Source organism: Chamaea fasciata, unplaced genomic scaffold, assembly GCF_029207755.1.
Source record: "Chamaea fasciata isolate MVZ Bird 193981 ecotype frontalis unplaced genomic scaffold, bChaFas1.0.hap1 SCAF_1, whole genome shotgun sequence".
NCBI lineage: Eukaryota > Metazoa > Chordata > Aves > Passeriformes > Sylviidae > Chamaea > Chamaea fasciata.
The window spans coordinates 79,755,415-79,783,292 of record NW_027094086.1 but is presented as its reverse complement, the minus strand read 5'-3'; the positions used below and the strand labels follow the sequence as shown (position 1 = coordinate 79,783,292).

Sequence of the window (27,878 nt, the reverse complement as noted above, 5' to 3'; positions counted from 1 at the left end):
TCTGTTAAAGTAATATTATTACAGAAGAATTGCTTTACTTGGTATAATTAAAATTTGCGAAAGATGACTGTTAATTGTAAAGGAAGAAAAAAAAAAGGTTTGAAATACTGTAAAGGGCCGATTTTGCACCAGTTTCTGGGATTTCTTTTCTGTTTGCATTTAAAAAACATAAATAGGAGCTGGACATTTTCATACTATAAGATAAAAATAATCTCACAGGTAATTAAATATTTCTAAAAGTTTGGAATAGATTCCTGACCAATGACAATTTTTAACTTAAGGGGGTTTTTTTGTTTGGTTTTTTTTTTCTTGAAGCTGCATTATGATTCCACGAGTTATGAGAACTGAAGCAAGTATCATTAATGCTGTCAAGTTGAAAAGAATTAATTGAAACCTGTTTCCCTGTTCAGCAAGAAATTATATAAGAGACAAACACAAACTAAAAACAAAGTGTGAACTTTGGATATCTATGACTCAAAATTAGGGTTCAGAAAAGAAAGATGCAACCAGAAACTTCCCCTTTGCAGATATCTGATCCTAAGGCACTCAACACTCAGTAGGCATTGCATTTGCTTTTATTGCATATTATCAAAATCATTCTGGTTTGGTAACTGAGAATTTAAATGCAACTCTGCCCAGAATCCCTGAAGTTCCTTCCTAATCCATTGAGAGTGCTCAGACAATGTCTTACTTTCCTTTGAAAGAATGTGTTTATTTCTAAATACAGCAAAACCATAAGAAAATTAATCACAAGGCGACAATTTTAAAAGGGAGCATAACAATTTTGCCTTGAATAAAAGTGTTTGGCTTTCTTCCTTTTTTCAATCTTTCTCTTTTTTTCCTCTTCTCTCCAGTCCCTTACTCAAACACTATTACCAGGCAAGAGCAGAGAAACAGGACCAGTACCCCATGGACAATAAGTGATGGCAGCAGGTGTTTAGGCAGGCAGACAGCAAGGGAAAGATCTGGACTCTCATCTTTGGTTCAGGGATTATTTTTCATTTTAATCCAATTTGATGTTTCATGTTACATGCATTAACAAGCCTAGGTATGATAATCAGAACCTGATAATCCTGGGTCAGACATAAATGTCATAACCACTAAGCTGCAAGGGTTTTTTTTTTCTTTATTTCACTCACTTTCTAGAAGTATAAATTTTCCAGGGTTGCCTTTTTTTTGTGTGTAATGTCAAACGAAGCCTAAAATGAGAGCCTTTTTCTGGGAGAGAAAGGCCAGGGGTGTGAATCCTCCAAACAGAAAAAGTAAACTATGATTAAATTTTCCCACTCCACAAGAGACAGCTCTCACCACTCCAGCTTTGAAAAGCCACCACCCTTCTAAATAAAAAAAAAAAAAAAAAAAAAAAAAAAAAAAAAAAGAGCTTTGCTTGGTTTTTTGAAGGAATTTTAATGAAAAGTGGTGTACAGCACCACTTGGTTTTCTCACCTGAGACCCTTATTCTTTTTGTGTACCTCAAAAGTGTCTGGGACATTTAAATTGCAGTTATGAAATTCTTCAAATTGGACACCCCAAAAAAAATTTATCAAAACTAATTTTAGAGTCTTGTCCAATTCTTTTACAACCTGTAGCCCCAGCTGACTTACAGTGGACATCACTGAGCATCACAATAAATGGTCTATTACAGCCCAGAATAATGAATCCTGGGCATGTTAGAGTTCAGCCTTGTGCTATAGTATCAAAATGTCACCAGGGCTGGAGATTACACAATAGTAAATTATAACTGGGGGTAGAAACTGAAAAATGTCATTAATTCTATGAACATATTGATATTTTTGTCATTAAAAGAATAATCAAATTGATTTAGTGAAACAAAAACAATGAATAATGTGTCTGTAGATTTTTTTTTTGGTCTTTTTCTTAAAATCACATTAAAGCATCCATAGATTTAAAGGCTTATTGCAGTATACCTTGTTGTCATTGATATGGATTATCATCTACACATTCTATCTGACATGAATTCATCTAAGAGCTCTGAGATTATAGTGGATGGTGCTTGTCCTTCACCACACTGTCTCCTTTTTCTTTTCACTCCTTCAAGGCATAATCAAGACTGCTTTACCAGACATGAGCAGAGAAAACAGAGAGCAATACCAAGTGGTGATCCAAGCTAAAGACATGGGAGGCCAGATGGGAGGACTATCAGGGACCACCACCGTGAATATCACACTGACTGATGTCAACGACAATCCTCCTCGCTTCCCCCAGAGTATGGAGCATCCAATAGTTCGGTTTTCCAAAGAACCTCTCAAAAATCAGCTGGTTTGCTTTGGCCATCTGGAACTTTGGTTTTTATCACTGTTTTTATCACTGTAGTACCTGTGTCTGTTCATTCTGAAGCATTATTAAGGCAAATGGGAATATCTGCCTACATTTTTTAAGTATCAGATTATTTGTTGGAATGGTAAACTTCTCATTTTACTCTGCTTACAGAAATATAAACTGTAACAATAATTTAGGCCAACTGCAGGGGCTTTTAGAGGAATTCAACTGCAAAACATAAGGATCTGTTCTTGGAAACATTTTTAGTTCCATGTGTTGAAGCAAGTAAATACGTTGCAGGTTTTCTTATGTTCTGATATGCACAGGCAGAGTTGATCTGGTCATATGTTCTGCTGGTAGTCAAAGCATTTGGTTTAGATACTTGTAATCTAAATTTGTAATTTAAACTTTGTTTTCAGTTCTTGAATGATTTTGATAATCTAGGCCAGTTTGACACAATAAAAAGAAGTTTTAAAAAATACCATTCTAGAAGAAAAAATTTAAAAAGGCAAATAGGGGAAAGCTACACAACACAGAAATCTTCAGAATAGCACACTACAGATCTTTTTATTCTAAGCCAGTGTTTAAATCCTATCTCATGTTGTTACAATCAGTGTCTGATAACTGTTTGATGCACTGCAGATAGGAGAAATTTATAGCCTCAGTTCAGTGTCTGCCAGAAAAGTGTCCACATAATAAAATTTGAATTGCTGAGAGACCTGGCTCTCTTTACAGATCCACTAAGGATTGAACAAAGAGAGCTGATTTATAAAATGCTCTTCTGGACTTGAAAAGCACTTCAGTGCCATGGCAATAAGTACACTTATAATACTACCAACTGTTCAACCTGTCTCAGATTAAAAAAATAAAAAAAATAATAAAAAAAAAAATTGGAAAACTCTGACAGCATGGAAGAACAGATCCGTGGAACTATAAATTGCTGATTTAATATCTATCCATGATAACAAATTGCTTTAAAAGAAGAGAAGGGAGAGGAAGTACTGCAATCCTCATAAAGAAAAGATGATATTAATTCACATTCAGAGTTCACTTGATGAGAATCATTTTTACGTGGTAAATTCAAGTAGCAATTTTTAACTGAACTTCCTGTTCGACTTCATGAGGGGATATTTTTTAAACATTTATAGCATGATACAGACTATTTAGGCAAATAGGAATTCTGGAACCTAAACTCTAATTTATTGTGGCACATTGCATAGTAAGCCTCACTGTTAAATAAAATAAAATAAGACAAAATAAAGAATGAAGAAAGTATAGAACTGTAAAATAATTTAAGGTTTCCAGTCCCCTTAGCCTGTGTTCCTCATGATGCTCTTCTTTCAAAATTACCAAAGCCTCAAGTCTATGAAAGTTTTTTTAAATTATTTCAATAAACTTTAGGATGGGTACCTTTTAGAGAAATTTACACAATTTGATGCTTCATACAGTATTCTCTGTAGTATTCTACTTTGAACATCCCTGAAACACATTGTGTGGCCTACAGAAAGCCTGCTGTGGGATCTTCCAATGCTGCAATTTCAGTTGTGCGTCCTTGTCTCTCATTTTCTTTCTCCTCAGCAGGATGGCTTTTAATACTTTCTGGGAAATCGAAGAAAGTGAAATATCAGGCAGATTTGATTTCTTCTTAGGTAGTTATGAAGAGGTGCAATCTTATAGGAAACCATCTGTTCTGGAAATGTGCTTTTTACCAAAACATTTGTCTTCCATTTTCTCTTATGTGAGGCAACAAAAAGTAAAATTGTTGCCCAAAGTAGAGAGTGAATAGCAGTTGCAAGCAACACCAGTAAATATCAAGGCATTTAAGACCCAAAAATTAATTTCTTAGAGGGACTGGAGAAAGTAAAATGGCACTGTGAAGTAGTGGTTGTTCAGACCATATCAAGAAGAAGCCTTTTCTGTTTTGTTTTGGTTCCTGAATGAAGTCACGGAAAATTAGAAGACATAGGCCTAAATGGAATTCAAATGGTACTGTAGTGAAGACCTTACACATTTTGAATTCTATTGTACTGTAAAACCAAATACCCATATCACATGCTGAAAATGTGTGGCATTCACAAAACACCACAAAAATAGGAATGCTTTCAAATGAACAAGCACTGAAGGGAGGTATTATCTGGAAGGAGTAATAAGTACCATGATTGAATCTGTTCTTATGGTAGATCTGGCTCAGGTGCCAAATCCTTGAATTTGTCAAGAATTCAAGGCTTGAAACTCATGGTTAACTGCCAGGAATAGTACCTTTCATCCCATTTGCACACTTGTTTGAGGCAACAATATGCATTTTAGCCTGTGCGGGTCACAGTCAAATAGGCTACTACTGAGTTTTCACCTTGAATTTGTAACAGCAATATCAATTTAGAATCAAGCATTAGCTTCCATTTTGCTACACATCTTTATAAATATAAGGTATTTTCAGTAACTCTCTTTTGTACTTAGTCTTTACAACTGGGGACAGAAATTCATTCTGAACTCTGAATTTTGATATATTCCTTGTATTAAATGGGTTATTCAGGATCCTTTAGATGTCTTAAAAGACAAATGACAAGTAAATATAGGAAATAGGGTTGTTGCAACAAAGAGAGTTGACTACACTTTACTACAAGTCAATGCAATTTATATATGTTCCTATTGGATCTTTTGAAAAAGGGTTGCACATTTTATTAGGTGCTAATTTTGTCAGATCCCTAAGGTATTTCTCCAATGCTACTACTTCACTCAGTAAAATAATATGAATTTACGTGAAAAAACAGATCAAAAGAAACATCAGATTCTGGCATGTTATGTGCAAAATCTGAACCCATCAGATGTGGGTTTTTTACATTTTCTTGGTAGCAAAAACTAGAAAATACTGAAATAGAATTTTTACTTTTTTTTGTCTTGCAAGTGATGAAACATCTTCAATGTCTGCTTATCACTGGTCAAGAAATCCATCTGATTAGTAGCTTTTTCTGCTACAGCATGTCTTTAAAATCAGATTTTTATTACAAATGTCAGAAAATACATATGAATTCACTTTTCATACACACAAGCAAGAATAGTGTCTGTGTAATCAGATTTCTTTCTAGATGACTCTGATTATAAAAACAGCAATAGCAATTAACATAAACATGTGTCCAAGTGTTCTTTACCATGACTGCTTTTATGTACTATCAATAACAGTTGAATTAATTATCTTCAAACAGAACGCTTACTTGAATATATTTCAAAATAATTAAAAGAAAAGGCTATTCTATTTTAGTCTATTTCCAAAATCCTTACTGATTTCTACTACTCTTGTACCTTGAGAGAACAAAACGAAATCCTTTCTTATTTCTAAATTTATCTAGGAACATTTATAAAGGAAAAAGAATTTAAATAGTGTTAATAGTCAAGGTAAGAACTGGTACCTTGATGTTTAGCGCCTCTGTCCCTTAAAACTGAAGGAAAAGAAAAAAAGAAAAAAAGTACAGTATTAAATAGCTTCGAGGAATAACTTGAACTTTTTGTGGCAGTTTATCAATCAACTCTGAAACCTGTTTTAAAGTGCAGTGTGATGACTAGAAGCATTTTTCTTACAGCGTTTGGAACTTCGAGTTACTTTAAAAATCTAGGTGAAATTGAAAATTATTTTTATTCAGGAGAAAAAAAAAAAAACAAAAACAACAACAAACAACAATGTTTCGCAAAACAATAAATGCTTCATTTTGTTTTTCTAGGCTCCTACCAGTTCTACTCTCCTGAATCTGCACCACCTGGGACTCCTCTTGGCAGAATTAAAGCCAATGACCCCGATGTGGGAGAAAATGCAGAGATTGAGTATAGTATCTCCAATGGGGATGGATCAGACATGTTTGATATCATCACTGACAAGGACACACAGGAAGGGATTATAACTGTCAAAAAGGTTTATTTTTTCTCCCTCTCTTTTATATGTACTTAGCTCTTCAGGTGTTACGGTTATTTTTCTTTTTCCAGGGGAAGGGAGGGTAAATCTCACAAGGGGTCAGGCTGCCAAGGAGCTGTTCTATTAGTTTTGTTCTTCTTTCTTCAGTAGGTATCTGTTATTTTCAAGTCTCAAGGGAAATTTACTGGCATGTCACATCACATAAAGCAATATTTCAGTGGCTGCTGTCTGTTCAATATATAGAGTCTCACACACAGTACTTTCAAATTAGGGCTGTGAAAACTTGGAGGGGTGCAGTTCACAGTGGGGTTTATCAGCTGATTGCTGTGGGAAGACTTACAAGAGTGGGAGGATTGCCTGGAGTTTGATGAGTTTGCACGTCCAAGGCTAAACTCTCCCTTTCTAATCTGTTCAACATACAGTTATCTCCAGTGCCTAAAATCTGTCTTGGTTTAAGTCCAGTCTTGGTGTTACTTCTGTTGTCACACATGATGCCAGTGAAACTCCAAAGAACATTCACAGAAATTTAATTCAAAATGCCACGTCTGACAAATTTATTTGTTGTTTTTCAGAATTCAGCCTGTTAAACTCTGAACACGTCTTTTGATTCTAGTGTTATTAAATGAATATCATTAATTGATAAATACATATAAATAAAATACAGATCTATAAACAAATTTGGAAACACATATATTTGTGTTATGTGTATGTATGTATGAATGTCTACCTACATATGCATATATGGATATGCATGATGTAAATGTCACATATATTGAAAATCAAGCTTCACAGATTTTCTTTTTACTGAGGAACATGGAGACCAGGGACAAGTCTTCATTGTTCCTAGCGCCAAATAGGCAAGGGTAGATACTAATGGGTAAAAGAAAGTAAAGAAATGTAAATAGGACAGAGAGCATTTAAGTACTGGAATAATTGCTCTTTTTACTACCAATGAGATGAGACCAATAAGACTTCGTACAACTCCTTGTTGTGGACTGAGTAAAACTTCCCTGTTTGTTCCTTTTTAATTTTATATAGGTCAAAGACCTATATGTTTTTTTCAGGAACTTGAACAATTAATAGGCAGAGGAATCATATCTGTCTTGCAATCTTATAATAATCTTGATTTTTTTAATGTCCAGAATAAGACTTAACATACTTAATCCTCCCTAAGATGGATTAAATTTTAGAGCTTTTGTTTCTAATGATGTTTCACCTTCTGATTCAGTGTTGTAAAAGTTACTTTTTTTTTGTAAAATGATCTAATTTTATTTATCATTATTTGCTCCTTAGCATCTGGATTTTGAAAACAGGGTTTTATATACCCTAAGAGTGGAAGCAACCAACACTCATCCTGATCCTCGTTTTCTTCAGCTGGGGCCATTCAAAGACACGGCTTTAGTCAAAATTTCCGTTGAAGACATTGATGAGCCTCCAGTGTTCAGCAGACCTTGGTATTTAATAGAGGTAGATGAAGATGCCAAGGAAGGAAGCATTATTGGGCAGGTTGTAGCCCAAGATCCAGATATAGCAAAGAATGCAATAAAGTAAGCCATTACACAATAAAAAATTCTTTAAATGTAGGTCGAGTCTCATGCACAGAGAGTGATGAGAGTGCAAGGTATTAAGAAGCTGTTTGGGTAATTAAGCACATGGGGGCTGTTGAAAAGTGAAAAAAGAAGAGAAATATCTATGTGAGCTTGTGAAGGCAAATACAATTAGCCCGATGAGTGGTGCAGACAATGCTTTGGAAGAACAGTCTATAGGCACCAGATTAAAAAAAAGGAGAGGTCAGCATTTAATTGCCAGCATGTTCTGGTAGTTTCACCAAGGTCTTCATAAAATTATTCATTTATACCATGTAAAACACTCAAAATGGTGTATTTCTATGTTCCCTGCTGCTTGATAAAAGTCACATTTCTGTACATAAAATCTATGTTCCATAGCCTAAGTATTTAATGATCACAGTATATTGAATGAGAAATGATTGCAAGAAAGTTATAACAATTAGAAGCAAGAGTTCAGTGCTGTGAAATTTCTGTAATTGCTACCAATCTGCTGTTGTTATCTGCAGTGACAAACACAGCACTTAAATTTGTGTATTTACCATGCAACTGATTATGAAAATTGATCTCTGCATTTCTAAACAAGTCATCTATGTCCTGGGTAAGAACAAAGCAAATCAAATACAATAAAACAGGATCATAAAACAAGAAACTCTTTAAGAATATATTTTTTTAAAGCAACTAATTGAAAGATTTTCTGTTGAGTTTTGTGGTCCTTGTGACACCTCAAAAATAGATTTTATAAATTGATACTTCCTTGTGTCTGCAATTTGTGTCCTTTGGTGACAGAGTTCAGTAAGAAACAATTGATTGCAAAAAATCTTATATAAAAAAGTTCACTTTTAGTTTTTATTCCAGAATTCACTTTATGACCTAAAATGTAATTTCAATTATGAATCTAAAAGCCGCCCACATAATAATTTGCTCTTCCTCCTGCTCACTAGTTGTTTCTTAGAATTGTTTCTAAGTATTTGTAGCATGCAGGTAGCTAGGGGAAAACTTAGGTAATTGTAAAGAAAACACTCTTGATTAAGCACAGTTAAAATTAGAAAATTTTTAGAGGTCGCTGTGAGCTGAACTGGAGATGGCAAAGGGAGATAATAATGCTCATTTTTTACTGTATCGTCACAGATATTCTGTAGATCGACACACTGACCTTGACAGAATATTCAACATCTATTCAGGAAATGGATCCTTATTCCTCTCAAAGCCACTTGACCGAGAAGAAACTCCCTGGCACAACATCACTGTAATAGCAACTGAAATCAGTAAGTTAAAGATAAAATCTATGTCAGAAGAATATCTGAACTGAGAAAATAATTAAATTTTACACTTTCTGTGACTAATCTTATTTCATTCGTTTTTCCCTTATCCAGATATTATTGATAGACAAGACATCTTTAAGCACACATATAAAAGTTCAATTTATTATTTTAAGATACATTTTGCCCATTTTTTAAAAGATATTTAGGAACTCTCAGGCTCAACAAAATCATGTACAATCTACATTAGACAAGTTAACTGGCTCCCTGAGAATTTACATGAAATAATTTGGTGCAGGTGTGATGTACCGGCTCTATCTCAAGTCTTAGGGAAAGTTCTTGGGGGAGAAAAAAAAAAGTCTCTGACATACAATACATTTTCAGAATAACCTCTGTAAATGGGAACAAATTATGCTTCACCTCAATGTATTTAACTTATCTCAGAAAATGGCTTTGTTTGCAGCCAAGACTAGGGAAATACTTTGCCCTCCATGTCTGAAGTAAACCCTGGGCCTAAACATTTCACCTGGATTTTTTACTATTCTGTTAGATACTTTTAGGTATGGATGTCTCTTAACTAGCTTTTTTCTGAGGCAACAGTCATCAAAATGGGAAACAGATGCTGATTTTAGTGAAAAACTTTTCTCCCTTCCATTATTCTCCTACAGATTCCCCTGGAGTCAATGTGCTTAAGAGTCTGGGAGTTGGGTAATATGGAGAGATTAATCATATCCCCATTTCCAGAAAGATTTATATCTTTTATCTTTTCCTCTTAAATGCTTTTCATTGTTTGGTCAAACATGTTCTACATTTTCAATATGCGTAGTGTGAGAACCCTTGCTGACAATAACTTGAGTTTGGAGGTTTGTGAAGTGTGATTGATGATTATATCCTGTATATATCACTTTAGTGTTTTATTTTTTACAGTTAGGGGAGAAAGGACAACTTTGGGTTTTTAGTGGTTTTGTGTTTGTGTGTATTTTTGGTGGTGACGTTGTTGACTGACACTGTTTTACTGCTTTATTGATTTGAAAAGGTAAATGTTCTTAGCAGCTCAGCCTCATGGAACGTTTGCAATGAGTCATTTGTTGAACTGGTATATTAAATACAACTCCATTACAACTCAGTGACCTGCATTATAATGCAAATCAATTTAGGCATACTTTGTATTATTGAGATATATGTAAGATAATAATAGAAAAAGTTTTTCAATTATAAATAGGACTTTTTTGTATATGTAATGTATATCATCAGAAAATGAAATATAATTGTTTTAATACAATCAAGAAAATGGAACATTTCTAATATCTATTAATTGTTTTCATATACATATCTCTTTGTACTTTTTTTCAGATAATCCTAAACAAAGTAGCCAGATACCTGTCTTCATACGGATTTTAGACATAAATGATCATGCACCAGAGTTTGCCAACTACTATGAAACATTTGTATGTGAAAATGCAAAAGCAGGACAGGTAAATCAATACTTATATTACCAAAGAACTTGTGAGGAAACAATCCTGCAATGCCATAATGAAGAATTCAGCATATCTTAGTTTGAAAAGCAGCAGACTATCCCAGCTTCTTCATTTGCTATCTTCTGTGGAAAATACAAGTTGATTCAAAAACATACAGAAAAGATGCAGGATAACATCCTAGTACAACAACATAGGATATAATAAAAAATATACTTTAAGGTGATTTTCCATTTCTAATATCAGAAAATACTTTTCAGAAATAGTTTTGTATAATGATACAAAATGCTTTATGCTGTTCAATAATTCAATTTATTTCTGGATTTTTATCATTGGCTTAGTTAATATAGCTACACCTTCAAGTGCAGGAATCAGGATAATCTTTATTATGTCTCAGTAAAGAATATTTGAAAACCAAACTTTTTCAAAAATAAAAAGCAAGGCAACTGTTTTCATTGTAGGTTGAAACTCAGTTCGGTATTGAGTTGAGTCTGGTCAAAAGTCATGTATAGCCTTTTCTAAACTACCTCATCAATTCTGCAAAAATCTAAGAGACAAGAAAAAATTGAAGATAAAAAAAAGTCATAATTTGGATTTGAGTAAGTAGATAAACCAACAGAATTCAGAGCCAGGATATTATAGAATTGTACTGCTGCCATTATGGCATCACATATTTATGCTAATGCCAGTCAGTCCTTCAGTTTTAAATCTTGTGAACAAAGTTTTTAATTCTGAAAGTATTTGCAAAATAACTGGATTTAGTAGCAGATAGGGTTCTTAAAGATTATGTCTCCAAAATGGACCTGAGACCATGCATGAACCTCTTCTCTAGACTTACTCATTTTTGACTGGAAGGTAAAACATGAGATCATTATTTTCACTAGCACAAACATGAGTGGGTTGCTACTCTGAGAGAGACAAGCCAGGATGACGACCTAAGAATAGTTTAGGTCTGTCCTCATATCTCACAAGCTTTAGGCTGTCATCATCCAGCCAAAGCTGGCTGGTTTAATGGAAAATATGTGGAAAGGATCAGAAGGATCAGAATATTTTGTTTTTCTTTAGAGCACAGTGACCATGCAATATTCAAAGACTTTACGAAGATAGGTGATATGGATACACATCAGGAACTATGCTCATGTTTTATTACGTAATTTTTCTGCCCAGTGTTTATTTAAGTCACAGAGGCTTCATCAAAAGTAGCATAGATGCTACCTGAGACGAGTTTAGCTTTTCAGGTGCTGCAGAACTCTGCAGAGCAAGAACATGTAATATATATCAGTTGCAATTCAAATGATGTTTTATGAATTTTTTAACAGATTAAAAATAGGGGAAAAAAAAGGGCAGAAAAGAGGGCACCATGGATTCTTGGGAGACTGCATTAAATTCTATTTATTTTTCACTTATTACACATAATATTAGAATTCAGACAAAATGGATTCGATTACAGAGGATACTTTAAGAAAAATCTCTTCCCTTTGATGAGCTATTTGACAATTTTTTCATTATTTTTAAGAAAGTTTTAAAATTTTTCATGTAAATGATATATATAGACAAATATACATATCAAAGGCAGTGATGAATTAAATTGAAACAGTGGAAAGAATTATCATCCCAGAAAAATGAAAAAAGAGTGCTTTTCAAAACAACTAAGATATGATCATATCATCCTGTCTTAACCAGTGACATAAGCTGCCACTTAAGAATACAGTTCAAGCTTTAGAGAAGGTGCAAGAATTCTCCAAACTTTTGGCTATTAGACCCATATAGCTTTTGTTTATGATTTAGAAGGTGCTTTTTTCATGTTGAATACATTCAGATAATTCTAGCCATTAAGTTTAAACAGCTGCCGTAGAACCTAAATTCTGTTAGTGTGACAGTTTCTCATTGTACAAGACAAAATTGAGGTAAATAAATCTTAAAATCTAAGTGTGATGACTGGTAGAAATGTGAGTCATGTATTTTAATTACATAAGACAAAGAAAGGTTCAAAACCTTAGAAATGAAGGTCTAATTGAAATTAATCTTGCACAACTTTGCCAACCAGCAAACACATGTTTTGTCATATATCTGAAGAAGTTCAATCCAGGCATACTGGCTGCCAATTTCTTTACTCCAATTTCCATCTAGTCCAGCATACTTGATGAAATATCCATGAATGTACTAAATTTCATTTACCTTTCTCATAAATTCTGTGCTTATCTAACAACAGATGACAGAAACCCATTAGATAGATAGGCATGTTGTTTTTCAGACCTCTCATACACCTAATTTACCAATGCAATTTCAGCAATTATTTTCCCTTATTGGAAAAATCCATAAAAATACTAGAAAGAGAGGGTGCACCAAGCGTAGCCACAGAAAAATGAGAGATCCATTTTGGTCTTTTATTTGTTAACAGTTAGGGTCCTCAAGAGAGGCACCTGAGTTCATATGTGGACATTTACATATAATTGACTTAGTATTTCAGAAGACAGACTACCTTCAATAAATGAGAGTACTTTTAATTTGGTGCTGTAGTGGTTTGAAAGCAAAACAAATGAGAGGCTCCAAGTCAGAGATACAATTTAATAGGAAAAAAAAAAAAAAAAAAAAAAAAAGAAAAAAGAAAGTAAAATAAAATAGATGCAATAATACAAAAGACCACTGACAGAGTCAGAATACAACCTGAGCAGAGTAATGGAAGCAGTCCAGATGAGGTGGTCTTCCTGAAGCAGTGATCCTGTAGAAAGGTCTGGTAGCTCGGGTCCTCTGGGAATCCAGTGGGTAAGCGCCCCTCTGGTGGTCAGAGTCTCAGCTTATATCCAGGCTGGAATGCTTGGTTCCTCCCTCTGGGTGGAGCATCTCACAATGATATGGTGAATCATGTGATAAGGCCTGATGGGCCCATTAACAGGAGGTAGTCCAGGAGGGGGTTATCTGTGAGTCGTGTGGCAAAGGTGCTGATGGGCCCATTAGCAGAAGATAAGCCAGAGTGGAGGAGGCAGGGAGCACTGCCTCACCTGGTTTCAACAGTTCATGAAGATGGTGATAGAATATACGTCAACCCAGGACAGGTGCTTAGAAATATTGATGAACATAGAAATGCAAATTTGATTTTTTTGGCCAAGGATGACAAGTTCCAAAGAACCTGTACTGCCCAAGTCTAGCAGTCCCTGTATAATATAAGAAAAATAAAAACATGTTCATTTGCCTCCAACCTATCTTAGAGATCACCTAAAACAGCTTTTTGATTTTAACTATTGTTGATTCTTGACCTATCACAGCACTGCTACTACATCTGGCACCATAAAAAAAATCAGACTGAGAAGATAAATATATTTAGTTTATTTATTTATTTATTTATTTATTTATTAACCAGGACCGGTTATTAGCCACACTGTTCCTGAAGTCTCAGGTGCATCAGAAAGCATTAGAATGATCAAATGTTGCTCTCTGCTGCCAAGAAACAGTACTCATTCTCAGCATCAACAGATATTAGAGGCTTCACTCATTTTGTGTTTCAGATAGCCTTAGGAGGGCCAAAGGAAAGAAAAACCTACAGAGTTTCTCCTATTCTTTTGTCTCCGAATAACAATGGCATGACTGGAGAGGAACCTTATCACAAAAGGTTAATAAAAATCTATGTTCATTAGGCTGAAACACATTTGTCACCATGAGAATCTTATTCCTTGACTGGTACACAGGCTAAAGAAAAGGAGGTAGCCTTCCTCTCATGCAATTTACAAACCCTTAATCCTGAAGCCCCAGGGACTGTTGTGGGGAGGGCTTTGGAGCAAGTCCTCTCACACCCTTGTCACAGGAATTAATTGGGTCTTTTTAGCTGGATTAGAGGATGAGTACTCTCCGTGGAAACCAGGAAGATATACTTGAGAAGGAGACTGATATAAGTGAACAATTTGTTGGTAAAAATTTAGCCCATAGTTTATTAAATAGTTTATTGTTGGCAAAAAGTTAGCTAATTTCAACACCCATCAAGAAAACAACCTGGGTCACTATTTTTCCCCTCTGATGCTATATTCTTTCCTGCCATTCACAAGCTCTCAGGCATCAGAATGTAGAAAATTTGTTTCGTCCTTCAGAGACCTAGCTGGTTCTTTTCATTACCCTCCATACCCTCTCTTGCTTTTTAAAGTAGAGCAGAGAGAGAACACTTTTTTCTCACATGTGCACTGCTAATTATCAGTCATGACTTCGTATACGTTCTAGCTGCTTCACTCGGTAGACACCGTTTGGCTTATTTTAGAGAGACACCCATGCTAACAGTCTGTCTTTTTAAGAAAGAAGTGAAGTGAGAGTTTTGCAACTTTTTATAAGCATTCAGTTGTGCTTAAAACTGCCAACACAGTTGTGGAACACAGCCAAGATCTGGAAACCAAACTGCTTTGCATTACTGAACATGGAGTTTTGTTAAATGGCACGCATGATGGAGGCTGTTTTCTGCAGTTAGCACCTTACAGGTGTGTAGCCTAGAATTGTGTCTGTACAAATGTGATTACTCAAGCCACATAATGACAAGATGGACATCCACTGACAGCTGAATTGATTTTGAAACACTCCTATGGGCCATATCATCACATCTTTTACATAATCTTTGTCCCATATATTTACACTTGCTGTTAGTAATACATTCAAGGTTACGTAGTGATTGAGCCTACCAGGTCATACAGGCAGGAAAAGGGGCAAGAGGGAGAAACAATCGGAGAAACAAAGCTGTTCTTCCATCAGTTCCCCATAACATTTACACACACTGTTCTCATGATTGCCAAACATTCCTCTCACAAGATTTTTTCCCCCATAGTTTATTGCAGACAAAGTGGTGAGATCTTTCCAGATTCCTAGAGAAACACTTGCAGCACGAAACAAGTTCAAGAACTTTCAAGAAAACCAGTGCTTCGAGATCCAGAATTTGTTCTATTCTCTTCTATACCACTTCTAAAAAATGTTAGACAAAAACAAACACTAGCATTTCTCAGACATTTCTTTTTCAAGTGCTTAGTGATATTTTTGAATCTATTTCCCTGTTGTACAACAACCAGGTTTAACTAAGACCATGATATAACAAAAATGAAAGCCCAAATGCTTCAAGAGGATTAAAGGCCTGCTCCTCTCTTCTGTTACATACAGAAACAACAAAATTCAGCAACTGAATACTTACTGTATCTCTACCTTAACAATATCTTTCTCAAGTAGTCTTTGTGACTGGAAGTACAATTTTCACCCTATATGATAATCATGTTGTATTAAAACTTCAGAAACGCAATCTACAACACTGACCATCTTTAAATTTCTGTGAAAGTGATATTAAATTTCACCATTTATAGTGAATTTTGAAAGAAGGAATTTTGAAAAAGAAAAAGGTTTAGAAATAAAATAGCTACCACCAACTTATTACTGTTTTGAAAAGAAGTAGTGGCAGAATTCTTTGCCAATGTTCTATTTGTCTCAGGTTTTGTTTTATTAGTAGAAATGTTTAACCTGAAAATATACTATATGTGCCCACCCATGGACCTCATCTTGTTCATGTTTCTCCAAGGAACTTTTTGAAGCTTGTGGCTGTAGTTTTTAAAGAGTACACCCAAAGTGCAGCAGCCATTTATTTGCATAACATGCCAAGCCAGCAGACACTGAAAAGCCCATCTTAAAAGTATCCAGATGGTGCTGACCTCTGTGCTGGTAAAGCTTAACATTTGCTTTAATGGTTCCTATATTTCTTTTAAAGGCATTCCCTAGGCTGAGCCTACTACCAAAGCCTTCTACTTGTGTAGTTCTCTGTGTATCCAAATGCAGCCTCAGGAATGTTAACAGCATGTTCTGAACTGCACAGAGACCCTTCCTGTTTCAGAATGTCCCCACCTAGCTTCTACCTGCTTGTTGTCTTTAAAACAACTTGAAGAGCAGCCTTTGCCTAAGGATGTATGAGATACATATAAGGAATCTGGTTTCAGGCAGTCCCCTCACCCCCAACCACTTTTTCAGACATGAGTATGAATAATTATAAAATAGCCTGAACATAAACTACAGTCATAGTTTTGACTGTGGTTTGTCACGGCCCTAAGATCATGGCATCCAGGACAAAAAACCCAAACAACATGAAACAGGATTATAATTGAACTGTTTCCATGTTTGAAAAAAAAAAAATCAGTGGGAAATAGGTCCAAATCCTTTAGCAGAATCTCTGTCTTCATCATGAAAGAAGTAAATAGAACCATGGAATCATACAATGATTTCTATTGAAAAGGACCTTAAAGACCACATTGTTCCAACCCCCTTGGCCATGGCCAGGAATGTGACCCACTAGACTTGGGCTGCCCAGGTCTCCATCTGTTCTGGCTTGGAACACCTCCAGGGATGGATGACTCACAGTGTCTCTGGGCAACTTGTTTAAATGCCTCACTGACCTTTGAGTGAAGAATTCCTTTGTACCATCTAACCTAAATCTTTTGTCTTGTAGTTAAAAAACATTCCCCCTTGCCCTATCCCCATCTACCTGTGTACGAAGTCAGTCTTCCTCTCTTTTATAAGCTCTCTTAAAGTACTGGAGACAATAAGATCTCTCTAGAGCCTTCTCCATGCTGAACAGCCCCAACTCTCTCGGCCTGTCTTTATAGGACAGGTGTTACATACTCCTAAACATCTTTGTCCCTGTACTCTGGACTGGCTCCAATTCGCCAACATCTCTATTAAGGTGAGGAACCCAGACATGAATAAAGTACTCTAGATGGGATCTCTCAAGGGAAGAGTAGAGCAGTAGAATCACTTTCCTTGACCTGCAGGCCACTCCTCCTTTGATACAACCCAGGATACTGTTGGTCTTCTGGGCTCTGAGTGCCAGAGCCGTATTTTTATCTCATGTCCTGCTTTTCATCCACCAGAACCTTCAAGTTCTTCTCTGTAAGAAGAACTTCTCTGCTCTCAATGACATCTCCTATTCTGCGCTCTTGTCTAGGATTGCCCTAGCCCAGGTGCAGCACCTTGTACTTGGACTTGTTGAAATTTGTGAGATTCTCATAGGTCTACTTCTCAAGATTTCCCAGGTCTGTCTGGACAGGACCCCTTCCTTCTGTTGTGTCAACCACACCACTCAGCCTCGTGTCATCTGAAAACTTGCTGAGGGTGCGCTTGATCTCTCTGCCTTCATCACTGATAAAGATAATAAAAAACATGTGTCCCAAGACACGAGTCATTGTCAGAGCACTGGTAAACAGCATGGCTGAAGAACACTGGTCCCCAGATCATTAAGAAATGTTTCCATCAGGAATAATTCTTCTTGTTACTCATTTAACATTGTCAAACTACTACAAACATCTTGTCCTGAATATAACAGAGAAAACTTCATGTCAATGCTTATGTTTTCAATGCTTATATTTAAATTTTCATTACCCTCAAAAAAAAAGTGACCCTTTAAAACTTGAATTGGCTTAATAAATCCACTGGAGACTATGACACTGTTTTTTTTGGGTTTTTTTTTGGGTTTTTTTTGTGTTTTTTTTTTTTTTTTAAATTTGTTTGTTTGGTGGGTTTCTTTTGTTGTTTTTTTTTTGTTTTGTTTTGTTTGTTTTGGGGTTTTTGTGGTTTTTGTTTGTTTGTTTGTTTGTTTTTATTTGATTTATTTAATGCACAGAAGTGCTCATGAACATTCATAAACAGCCCTCAAAATAGTTACAATACTGCTGTATTTTCTAAACTGTGCTCATTCACATGGGAAAGTATGAAAGAAAGAAAATAATGAGAATGGGTTTATCTTCTCTAAGTTTGATATGCTTGAAATATATTTGAGTAAAAGTAATTTTCTTGAAATAACTCTTCTGTCATAAATCTTACAGCATCAGAGATCTTGCTCTGCAGTCCTGATGAAGAGTGATCATTACTCAATGTCAATAAGTGCATCAAATGGGTGAATATATTTCCAAATGAAATCACAAAATGCACACAAAAGAGTACTAACTTTTTCATATAAATAAGATTCTTAAAAATAGCCAGATCACTTTTATTTCTGTGGTGATTATCGTTGACATCGTCTTTTATTTACAGCTGTATAACTGAAAAAAAAATCCTTAATTAGATAAGATTTCTAATTTCCTTTCACCTATTCATCATTTGGAACAATTCATCTGTAATCATGGTTTCTCATTGTTCTTTTAATCTCCCATTTTTTCTGGTAGGCAAACAGCTGCTTCTCAATTTATGTTGCCAATAGTTAGATCAGGTAATAAGGCTGGTATTTTTTTCTTCTTCAGCCTTAGCCTAAAAAATAATTATTTGTTGTAATTAGGTTCCTCTGTGCCTAGTACAATTGTATTTCTCCATGTGATTTTCACATGAAGGGAATCAAATCTTACAAACACCCCCTGATTACATCTCAAAAAGACCCAAGATACTCAACTACAGTTTCTGATAGTTATTACAGCAGGATATTTTCTCCTTGAGTTTTTCAAAAAGTTATTGTAAACTGCACAAATGCTGTCACTTACTCTACTTCTCTCTTCTCCCTGGTACTTTTCTATTTCTTCTGTCTTTTCAAACCTGTGCTAAAATGAAAGGAAAATTCTCTCATTTAAATTTGCTATCTTAGCCCACTCAAAATGTTTTGGGGTTTTTTTTTTTAAGCAATATTTTTATCTTGTGGAAGACTAAAATTAAACCAAAATCAGGTCTTGTTTTCTGTACTAACACTCTCAGAGGAAGATTACAGGAAAGACACAAGCAATTGAGCACTGGAAATTTATTGACATAAGCTGTGATTTAGAAACACATTAAACAGGATACTTCACCATAAACAAGGATTTGACTAGTCTTGTAAAACAGCTAAAAATTTTTAAAAAATCAAAATATCAATGATCATTGAATACTTTAACAATGAAGAGACTTTTATTTGTAGTTATTATTCTAATCACACTTAGAAGAACTGCATAATCCTGCATTGAGCATATCCACATTGTTTTGTGCAAGGCTGATGTTCACAAATTACCTTTCAAGTTCCTCAATATGCCTCAAAAAAAAAAAAAAATTGTGATTGTTTTAGAAGGAGCTTCTGGAAAGTGAATGAGCTAAACTCAGATCTCTTAATAGTTTCTGTATTGTGTTTTGGGTTTGGTAGGATTTTTTTTGTTTGTTTGCGTTTTTGTTTTTGTTTTGGTTTTTTATTTCGTTGGGTTTTTTGTATGTTTGGTGTTTTTTGTTTGTTTATTTTGTTTGTTTGGGGTTTTTAAAATAATAATTCCATATTATTAACTGTAATCAAATTGTCTCTAAGTTAACTAGCAAAAATGGGTCGAATATTCATGGTGCAGTACAGCACTAGCAGTAGCAAGTTTCTGAATGATACAGCAAAAAAACACTTCAGTATATTTTGTAGCCCTATAATATTGTTTGCCTAATACAGTGATCCATTCTGTGAGATACTACATACCTTCCAAAATTTAACTGTATCCTCCAGTCCCACTCAAGCTGATATTCATAGACAGTATATAAGAAAAAGAAATACCTTTTTTGATTGGCACAAAGGTTACAGATCACTTTAGTGCTACTTGTCAATTCCTGTATTTCTGGAAGGAGTCAAGCTGCACCTTCTCTGGAAATAAGAGAAAAAAGAAGCCTTTGATAACAAGTGGCTTTGATATTTGTGGCATTTCAAGACACCCTGAACACTGGAAACACCTGGAAACTCAAAACTGTCACTGGCTCCCTCTTGGCTTTGAAAAAAAAAATTTACTGCTGAATGTATTCAGCCTTTGAGTTTAGGTGCCATAGAAATGCACCTGTATTGAGTTATAGCATCCTCAGTTGAGACTTACTCCTATTCTTATGCCACTAGTTTTGTCATCTCATGATCAAATGCAAACCTGTCCTTGCAAGCCAAGGTGGACTATGGGTCACCCACTAGTGTGACACTCACCAGGAAGGGCAAACGACACAACAGCCATTCACAGAGCTTTTCTGGAGTTACTGTGACTCATGCAGTGTGGCATGGTGTTAAGTGTTGCAAGTCAATTCATAAACCACAGTTGTTCCCAGGTAACTTTTCCTTTCTCAGTTCCGCAGCTGTTTCCTTTTGCCTCTCTCTGTCAGTCTAGCAGCAGATAGATAAAAAAAGAGCCAAATTGTTGGAGACAAATTTATTTGTGTCTACATAAGCATGAGTACACACATTTGCACGTTTTGATGCAATGGGAAAGCTTGTGCAATCCAGAGATACTACTGAAGCCTCTCTTTCTTCAGTACACTCTGCTCTGACCCTATTCTGGCATTATTATCATTCCTTCCCAGCTAGGCTTGAGTGGCCTTGTTAGGGCAGCCATTAAGATCCACAGCCAGAGGTTTCAATTTAGTAGGGAGCAAAGCTTCTCTTTTTATTACTCCAGGAGAACTGAGATTCCTGCCAGTGCAGTACTCCAATTTATCGCCAGGAGCAGATGAGGTGGATGGAGAATTAGACCCACTTAACAACTGGTTTACACAGTACTCTCGGTCATTGCTACATGAAGCCACAGGCGGTTTATGGCTTATTCAGAAGGGCAAGTGTTTCTGTATCACTGCAAGATACTGAGCACAAATCAAAGCACATGGCTGTTCTACAATGAGGACTAGACCCTTTTTCATCCTTTGTTATGTGTTTAAACCATAAACCAATTTGTTTACTGTAACCTCTACTGTGTTTGTGTGGGAAACATTTGGGTTAGGACATCGGTTTTTGTCATCAGATAGAGATTCATTGGGTATTTAGTGGACATGAAAAGGGAAGAATTGAGACACAAGATTTCTAAAATAGCATGAAATAATCTTTTCTTTATAGCTCATACAGACTGTGAGTGCAATTGACAAAGATCAGCCTCCTCAAGGACACCGATTTTTCTTTGAGTTGGTGCCAGAATTTGCTGTTCATCCAAACTTCTCTGTTGTAGACAACAAAGGTATCTGCCGACCATAACACTCGCCCCCCCCCCCCCCATATCACATAAAACTTAATTCACTACATTTATTGATTCTGCGTTTCCATTCTAGACAACACAGCAGGAATTATGACTAGGAGAAATGGATACAGCCGTAGCAAGACAAGTACCTATTTTCTGCCAATCATAATATTTGACAACGACTACCCAATCCAGAGCAGCACGGGCACGCTGACCATCCGCGTGTGCACCTGTGACAGCCGCGGGAACATGCAGTCCTGCAGCGCCGAGGCCTTGCTGCTGCCTGCTGGCCTCAGCACCGGGGCACTGGTGGCCATCCTCCTCTGCATCATCATCCTGCTAGGTAGGAACCTGTGAAGAAATGTTTATTTGACCAGGCAAAGATCTAGCCACTTTGAGAGGCCTGGTATTCTTAAAACTCTTATTCACGTGACCCTGCAGAAAAATGTCATCATTACTCTTCAGAAGATTGTGTGGGAAGAGTGAGACTGTATTATTTAGATTAAATACAATTTAAAATACAGGGTCAGTTTAAGTTACCGTGCTCACTTGAGTAATGTTCATACCATAAGCAGATCTTCATTTACATCAAGAACTTCAAAATCATATTTCCAAAGCTGAGTGCCAAGTTCTGCAATGAATAAATGTTGTGAATTATATTAGCTTTTTAATGATGAAAGATATGTGTTTTTTCCTATTCAGAAAATATTTAGCTTAAAAGCATTGAATAGAAATATTCAATTCCTTGCAAATGATGGTGAGAACAGTTAATTAAATAAGTGTGACCATAGAAGTCAGATGAGCATTTGGAAGGTAGAAGCATTAGAAAGATGTGGTGACATATGAAGGTAGTAGAATAAAGGCTAGCTCATTATCTGGGGTTAAGAACATAAAAATTTCAACTTGCATGTTTTACAATAAATGTGTCATCACCACTACTTTCCAGTAAAACTCTGCAGAAAACCTCTTTCCTTTCCCACCTGTCCTAGCAAACATAGCTTGCCAAGGGGGCAGTGGGAAGCTACAGGTGTCAGTTTATACAATTATATGGGGAATTTTTTTTCTTCAGCTTTTACCCTGGATTAAGGATAACTCTGTGATCCTCCTAATATTTGCCATAGGTATTAGAAGAAGGGCAATATCTATACAATATATCTGTACTGGTCTTAAGGGAGAGAGAATACTTGAGCTCTGACAAACTGATAGATAAACTGCTTAAGTTCAGGCATTGCTGCTGGCCTGGTTTCAGCATCAGTGCCCTTGGATTCCCCAGGAGATTGCCCAGGCATAGACTGAGAGGCAGAACTTGAAGAGCACCACTTTCAGGAGAAAATTACAGTTCAAACTCTTCCAGATCTGGCTCTTCACCTTGGATAGTTTTTAACACCTTGTTAACAAGCTCTGCATCTTTAAAGCCATCCTGCACACCCCAACATAGAGCATGAAAATATGGAGCATGAAACACAGGCCCTTACTCACTCACAATGAAAACATTGTTCTGATTGGCTGCAATGCTTTAGTGCAGATTAAACAAATCTGTACTAAACTTTGAACTTTCCAAAACTCAAAATGTGCCTTAGGGCCACAGCAATAGCTCATGACGCTCAGAAGAGAATCAGGGACCATTGCTGTGCAGAACAAGTATGACCACTTTGTGTCTCTCAACCCCAGGGTTAAGAGGCCCTGCTCTGCTTAGCACTAATGACATATATGAAGTGAAACAAAATGTGCCTGTGGAGCATCTCATCTAAATAGAATTTTTAGTCTATAGCTAGTGTGAAACTCAGCATCTTATTTAATTTTTCAATGAAGTGTAACATTTTATAATAATAGACTCGTGTACACATGGCCAACATAGCTGAGACATAGTAAGTACCAGGCTGTGAAGGACACTTCACAATAACCTTTCAGTGATCTGCCCTTTTCTCCTACATGGAGATCTTAAACTTACTAAAGTGTGTAGTTTCTCATATAGCATTATGAAAAAAGGGGTCTCTGTACAGGTACAAGGAAGAAAACCCAAATTAAAAAAAGAATGGAACCACCTTTTTGTTCAGAACATAATATCACAGCATGTGGAAGATCACTGTTCCTCTCTCCCTACCTGCAGCACATCCAATTTTATCTTTTATTCACCAGTACTCAGGTGATTCAGAGTAAAAACTTAGCTCCTAAGACTCAATAAAACCATTCAGCACTGTTTTAATTTATGGTTCAAGAACCAGTGTTATGTCTCAATGACAAATGGTCTTTCTGGCCTCTCTTATTTACTGCAGCTACTGGTGCAGGAGTCAGATTTTTAAATGCACTTAAACATTGAATTGCTACTGAAATCAATAGCGTTTAGACACCAGGATGTATTTACAAATCCTAACTTCATTTTTTTATCTCCCCTTATAGAGCTTCATTTTATATCAATCCCTACCTCTTCAGAAGAAAGAGTTTTTCAAGTAGCACCTCATAAATTAAGGGGATCATGTTTTTTCAAAAGAAACATTTAGTAACAAAGACTGGATTTCAGTTCTCACTGTCATTTAATCAAAAGTAATTTCGTCAATAATATTGATAGCTTAAGGTCTGCAGGTTCTTATTTTCAGAGGGACCTGTAGATGCCATATTCAGAAGTGAATTAGACACTTACCTAAATCACTAGCTTTCAAGAATGTGAATAACTTTTGCCAAGGAGATTCAACTATATTTGATGAAACGACTCTTAGTGACTGCCAGTAAAGGTGTTACAGTTACAAAATTAAAATCAAAGTCAACTTTAGTTGGAAAATATTGTATAGTATTGTTTACTTTTCAACTTCAGTTTAATTGCAAATGCAATTAAAATATAAAATATTTTGTTCATTTCTCCCATAGGTTTAAAAAAGGAGTAGGTTTTTGACTTCTACGAAATCATAAATATTTTTCCCTTATTAACTTCAACTTGGGGATAGATTTTATCACTATATTCTACTAAAAATCCCATTCCAGCCTTAAAAACTTTCCAGGTCAAAAGATGAGGTGAAATTTTGGCTCATTTATTTACTTCCTAACTATAAATTTCTTCATTCTTTTTTTGTTTCCTTTTAGTGTTAGTTGTCTTGTTTACGGCTCTCAAGAGACAGAGGAAGAAAGAACCCTTGATCATCTCAAAGGATGATGTTCGGGACAATATTGTGACCTACAATGATGAAGGAGGTGGGGAAGAAGACACCCAGGCTTTTGACATTGGCACACTGAGAAATCCAGAAGCAAGGGAGGAAAGTAAGATGAGAAGAGATGTTATCCCAGAAACAATATTTCAGATAAGGCGGACTGTACCTCTTTGGGAAAACATCGATGTCCAAGATTTTATTCATAGAAGGTTAAAGGAAAATGATTTAGACCCAGGTGCCCCTCCTTATGATTCATTAGCAACGTATGCTTACGAAGGAAATGATTCCGTAGCAAATTCACTCAGCTCCCTGGAATCACTTACCACAGAAGGCAACCAAGACTATGATTACCTCAGTGACTGGGGGCCTCGGTTTAAAAAACTAGCAGATATGTATGGTGGAGAGGACAGTGATCGAGACTGAGAAAGTAATCTGTGACCTGGTCAGTGTTAGTGGAATTCATGTTTATGTTCTTAGATAAATAATGTGGCCTACTCTATTACTTGAGAATAAAAAACTTACAAAAATAGGTGTTGTCTAGTAAGGGTTTGCTTAATCAGTAAGTCAACGTGAATGAATATGAATGATTGAGATTTAAACTATAACTCACCCTCTCTGCCTAGAAACCTCAGATGAAAGGGTTTTATAGGGAATGAAGAGAAAATAAAAGGCTTTTTGTGCCTTTAATAATGACATGAAAACTCCATATTTTTAAATTGCTTTGCTTTACCTTTCCTACTGTGTTGGACAGTGTGCATCTGCATTGTAACTTAATCTCAAAAATTTACCTTAAAGAGATTAATATTACTGCCATATTTATTGAGTTAAAGAATGTCTGTGTGTTGATTCATCCTGATATTTTTATATCTGTATATTTATATTTTTGTATTTTTATTAAATAAATTAGAATTTATAAAAACACTACTTACTCACATACTTTGTTAATGAAAAGGAACTGTCCAATCTTTCTGAGGAAAGGAAACTTTGTATTTTGCAATACTGCATTTTTGAATACATCTTCTTATAGCAAATTAGTGGTTAAAATGTACTGTGCAAGAATGATATGCAAAGAGACGTCTGTAATCGGAATGTAGGGTAGAAAACAGAAAAAAAACTATTTTGAAAAGGTGATTATAAATAAACCACTCTGACTTGCAATGTGTATTGCTATATGGCATAATAATACAGTTTCATGGTGAAGCTCACTCACACATACTTTTTTCTGTGAGCAGATGACCTCTGAGAGGACTTAACAGATAGATGCCTGTGGATCTAAGGAACTATCAAAGTTTATTCTGGTAGATGTGAAAACAGTTTTTAATATACCTTCAAAGAAATTGAATAATTAAACTAACATCAATAATGAAAGCAAGGTTATTATATACTAATCTTAATTTGAGCTTTGAGACAATTAGAAAAATCAGACATATTACTAATAGTTTCTTTTCAATAAAAGGAAGCCAAGAAATAAAAACAAAGTCTAACTAGTATTTTATTAAAGATGTTAATGTTCTCGTCCTTCAAAGAAGTGCGTACATTTCCATATTTCCTAAAGCCTTAATGACAGTCATCAAATATATATTTTTGATTAAAATATATTTGCTGGATATGCTTTTATGCAATATACTTTTTTTTTTTAACATCACAGAATAAAAGGAATACAAGTGGATCACATGATCTAACAGAGTTGAAAGGTTTATCCATATGTCTTTAAAAAAAGGAAAAAAAATGAAACCTCAAATGTATGGAAAAGAAGAAACTGTTTTGACAATATAGGAAATACATTTTCCACAATATTTCCATTTTTAATATTGACTTTAATGAGAACCAACACCTACAGATACCTAAAATAATAATGTTTCAAGTTCTTTTCTGTGTTAATTACCTATTTTTCAGATCTTTTCATAAAGAAATTTAAGATACACATTGACAATGTTATGTGCATTATTGAGACACTCATCTCCTACCATGAAAATAAGAAAGAGGTTGCAGCCTCAGAGACCTTTCATGAGAACACATAAGAACATAAGAACACACATAAGAAGACATAAGAACACACTCTAGCTGATTAATTATTTTTCTACCCTGTTGACTTTCAGATTGTTTATCAAAAGCATGTATTTATTCTTCAGCAAAGAGAGAGATGAGAGGTCAGAATTCCTTCCAGTGATGCTTCTAAACATTTTCCTCCCTCTGTGAGAGAACTGACACACTGAAGTGCTGGGCATTAATATTTATGAACAGCTTCATTCTCTGTGAAGCCAACTGGGCTTGTTGACCAAAGTTCCAGATCCATGGGACTGACTAATATGTAAGACATCTCTCACTGTGGAGTTCAAGGCCTTGGGATCTTAGAAGAGGCTCAAGAGAAAGGAGAAAAGTAATTTTTATGGTGCTAATCTCACCAAAGATCTCTTTTCTACCACCTACAATTACTCTGTTGTGGTTCACTGCAAAGAGAAGAAGCAGTTGGGAAAACTTAGAATTTACAAGACTAACTCAATGCCTAGCAGAAAACCTACTTGTGATTGCTAAGGACCAAGATAAATTTAGTAACTCCCAAAGAAATACTGTTAGATTTAGTGATCATTCTGAGCAGACTTAAATCAATTTTGAATGGGCTCTCTCCAGGGTTAAGAACAAATAAGCTGAGAAAAAGGAGTAAAAATGAACACAGAAAAATGTCAAGTGAATGTTGCAAGGAAAAAAAAAAGACAAACATAAAGCCATTCCAGGTTGATGGAGGTCTTGTTTTGAAGTATCGATGTTTTTGCTATTTCTTTTCACTTAAACTGACTTTGGTGTTATTCTCAGAGACTTACAAGCTTGCTCTGATCAGTAGTGTTAGTACAAAATAATGCTGGAGATGATCTCCCACAGAAGGTTACATTTTTCAGTGAAATTCCAAAACAGGTTACTCATTATGCCAGGTTAAGCAGCCTAAATGCAGCCATCATCATACATAAAAATGTCTAAATTTTTTAGTTTTTTCATTAAATGAAATGTTTCCAGATCAGGATAGTCACACATAGAAAAAAAAAAAAAGTATATGAAACTTGAATCAGCATATTTCTTATGCATTGATGACAACAGATATTAACACCTTTTGTTCTACCAAAGGCACTTCAACTGCTAGTGGTCTAATTTACAGTGAAAGTCATGTTTTAAAGTTACATTTACACTTCATTTCTCACTTGTGCTAAGTAGACAAACAGTGCACATGAATGTCTGGGTCATTGCATATTGGAATATTGCTACATTTTATGTTTTACAATTGATTTTATAGACAAATGAGTTTCAGGAACAAAAAACAAACAAACAAACAAACAAAAAAAA

At 35.4% G+C, this 27,878-nt stretch overlaps 1 protein-coding gene across 3 annotated transcripts in view; it reads left to right on the top strand.

The window, feature by feature from the left end:
- CDH9 (cadherin 9) overlaps window positions 1-26,102 on the top strand; it is a 101,004-nt gene extending 74,902 nt beyond the window's left edge. For all 3 annotated transcript variants that reach the window (XM_066186537.1, XM_066186544.1, XM_066186553.1), the window contains 8 exons: window positions 2,060-2,227; window positions 5,997-6,184; window positions 7,478-7,731; window positions 8,881-9,017; window positions 10,365-10,486; window positions 21,282-21,399; window positions 21,491-21,742; window positions 24,478-26,102. In XM_066186537.1, coding sequence (XP_066042634.1) covers window positions 2,060-2,227; window positions 5,997-6,184; window positions 7,478-7,731; window positions 8,881-9,017; window positions 10,365-10,486; window positions 21,282-21,399; window positions 21,491-21,742; window positions 24,478-24,965 — 1,727 coding nt within the window. In that variant the 3' untranslated portion in view covers window positions 24,966-26,102. The remainder of the gene's footprint in view (window positions 1-2,059; window positions 2,228-5,996; window positions 6,185-7,477; window positions 7,732-8,880; window positions 9,018-10,364; window positions 10,487-21,281; window positions 21,400-21,490; window positions 21,743-24,477) is intronic.
- The last annotated feature ends 1,776 nt before the right edge of the window (window positions 26,103-27,878 follow it).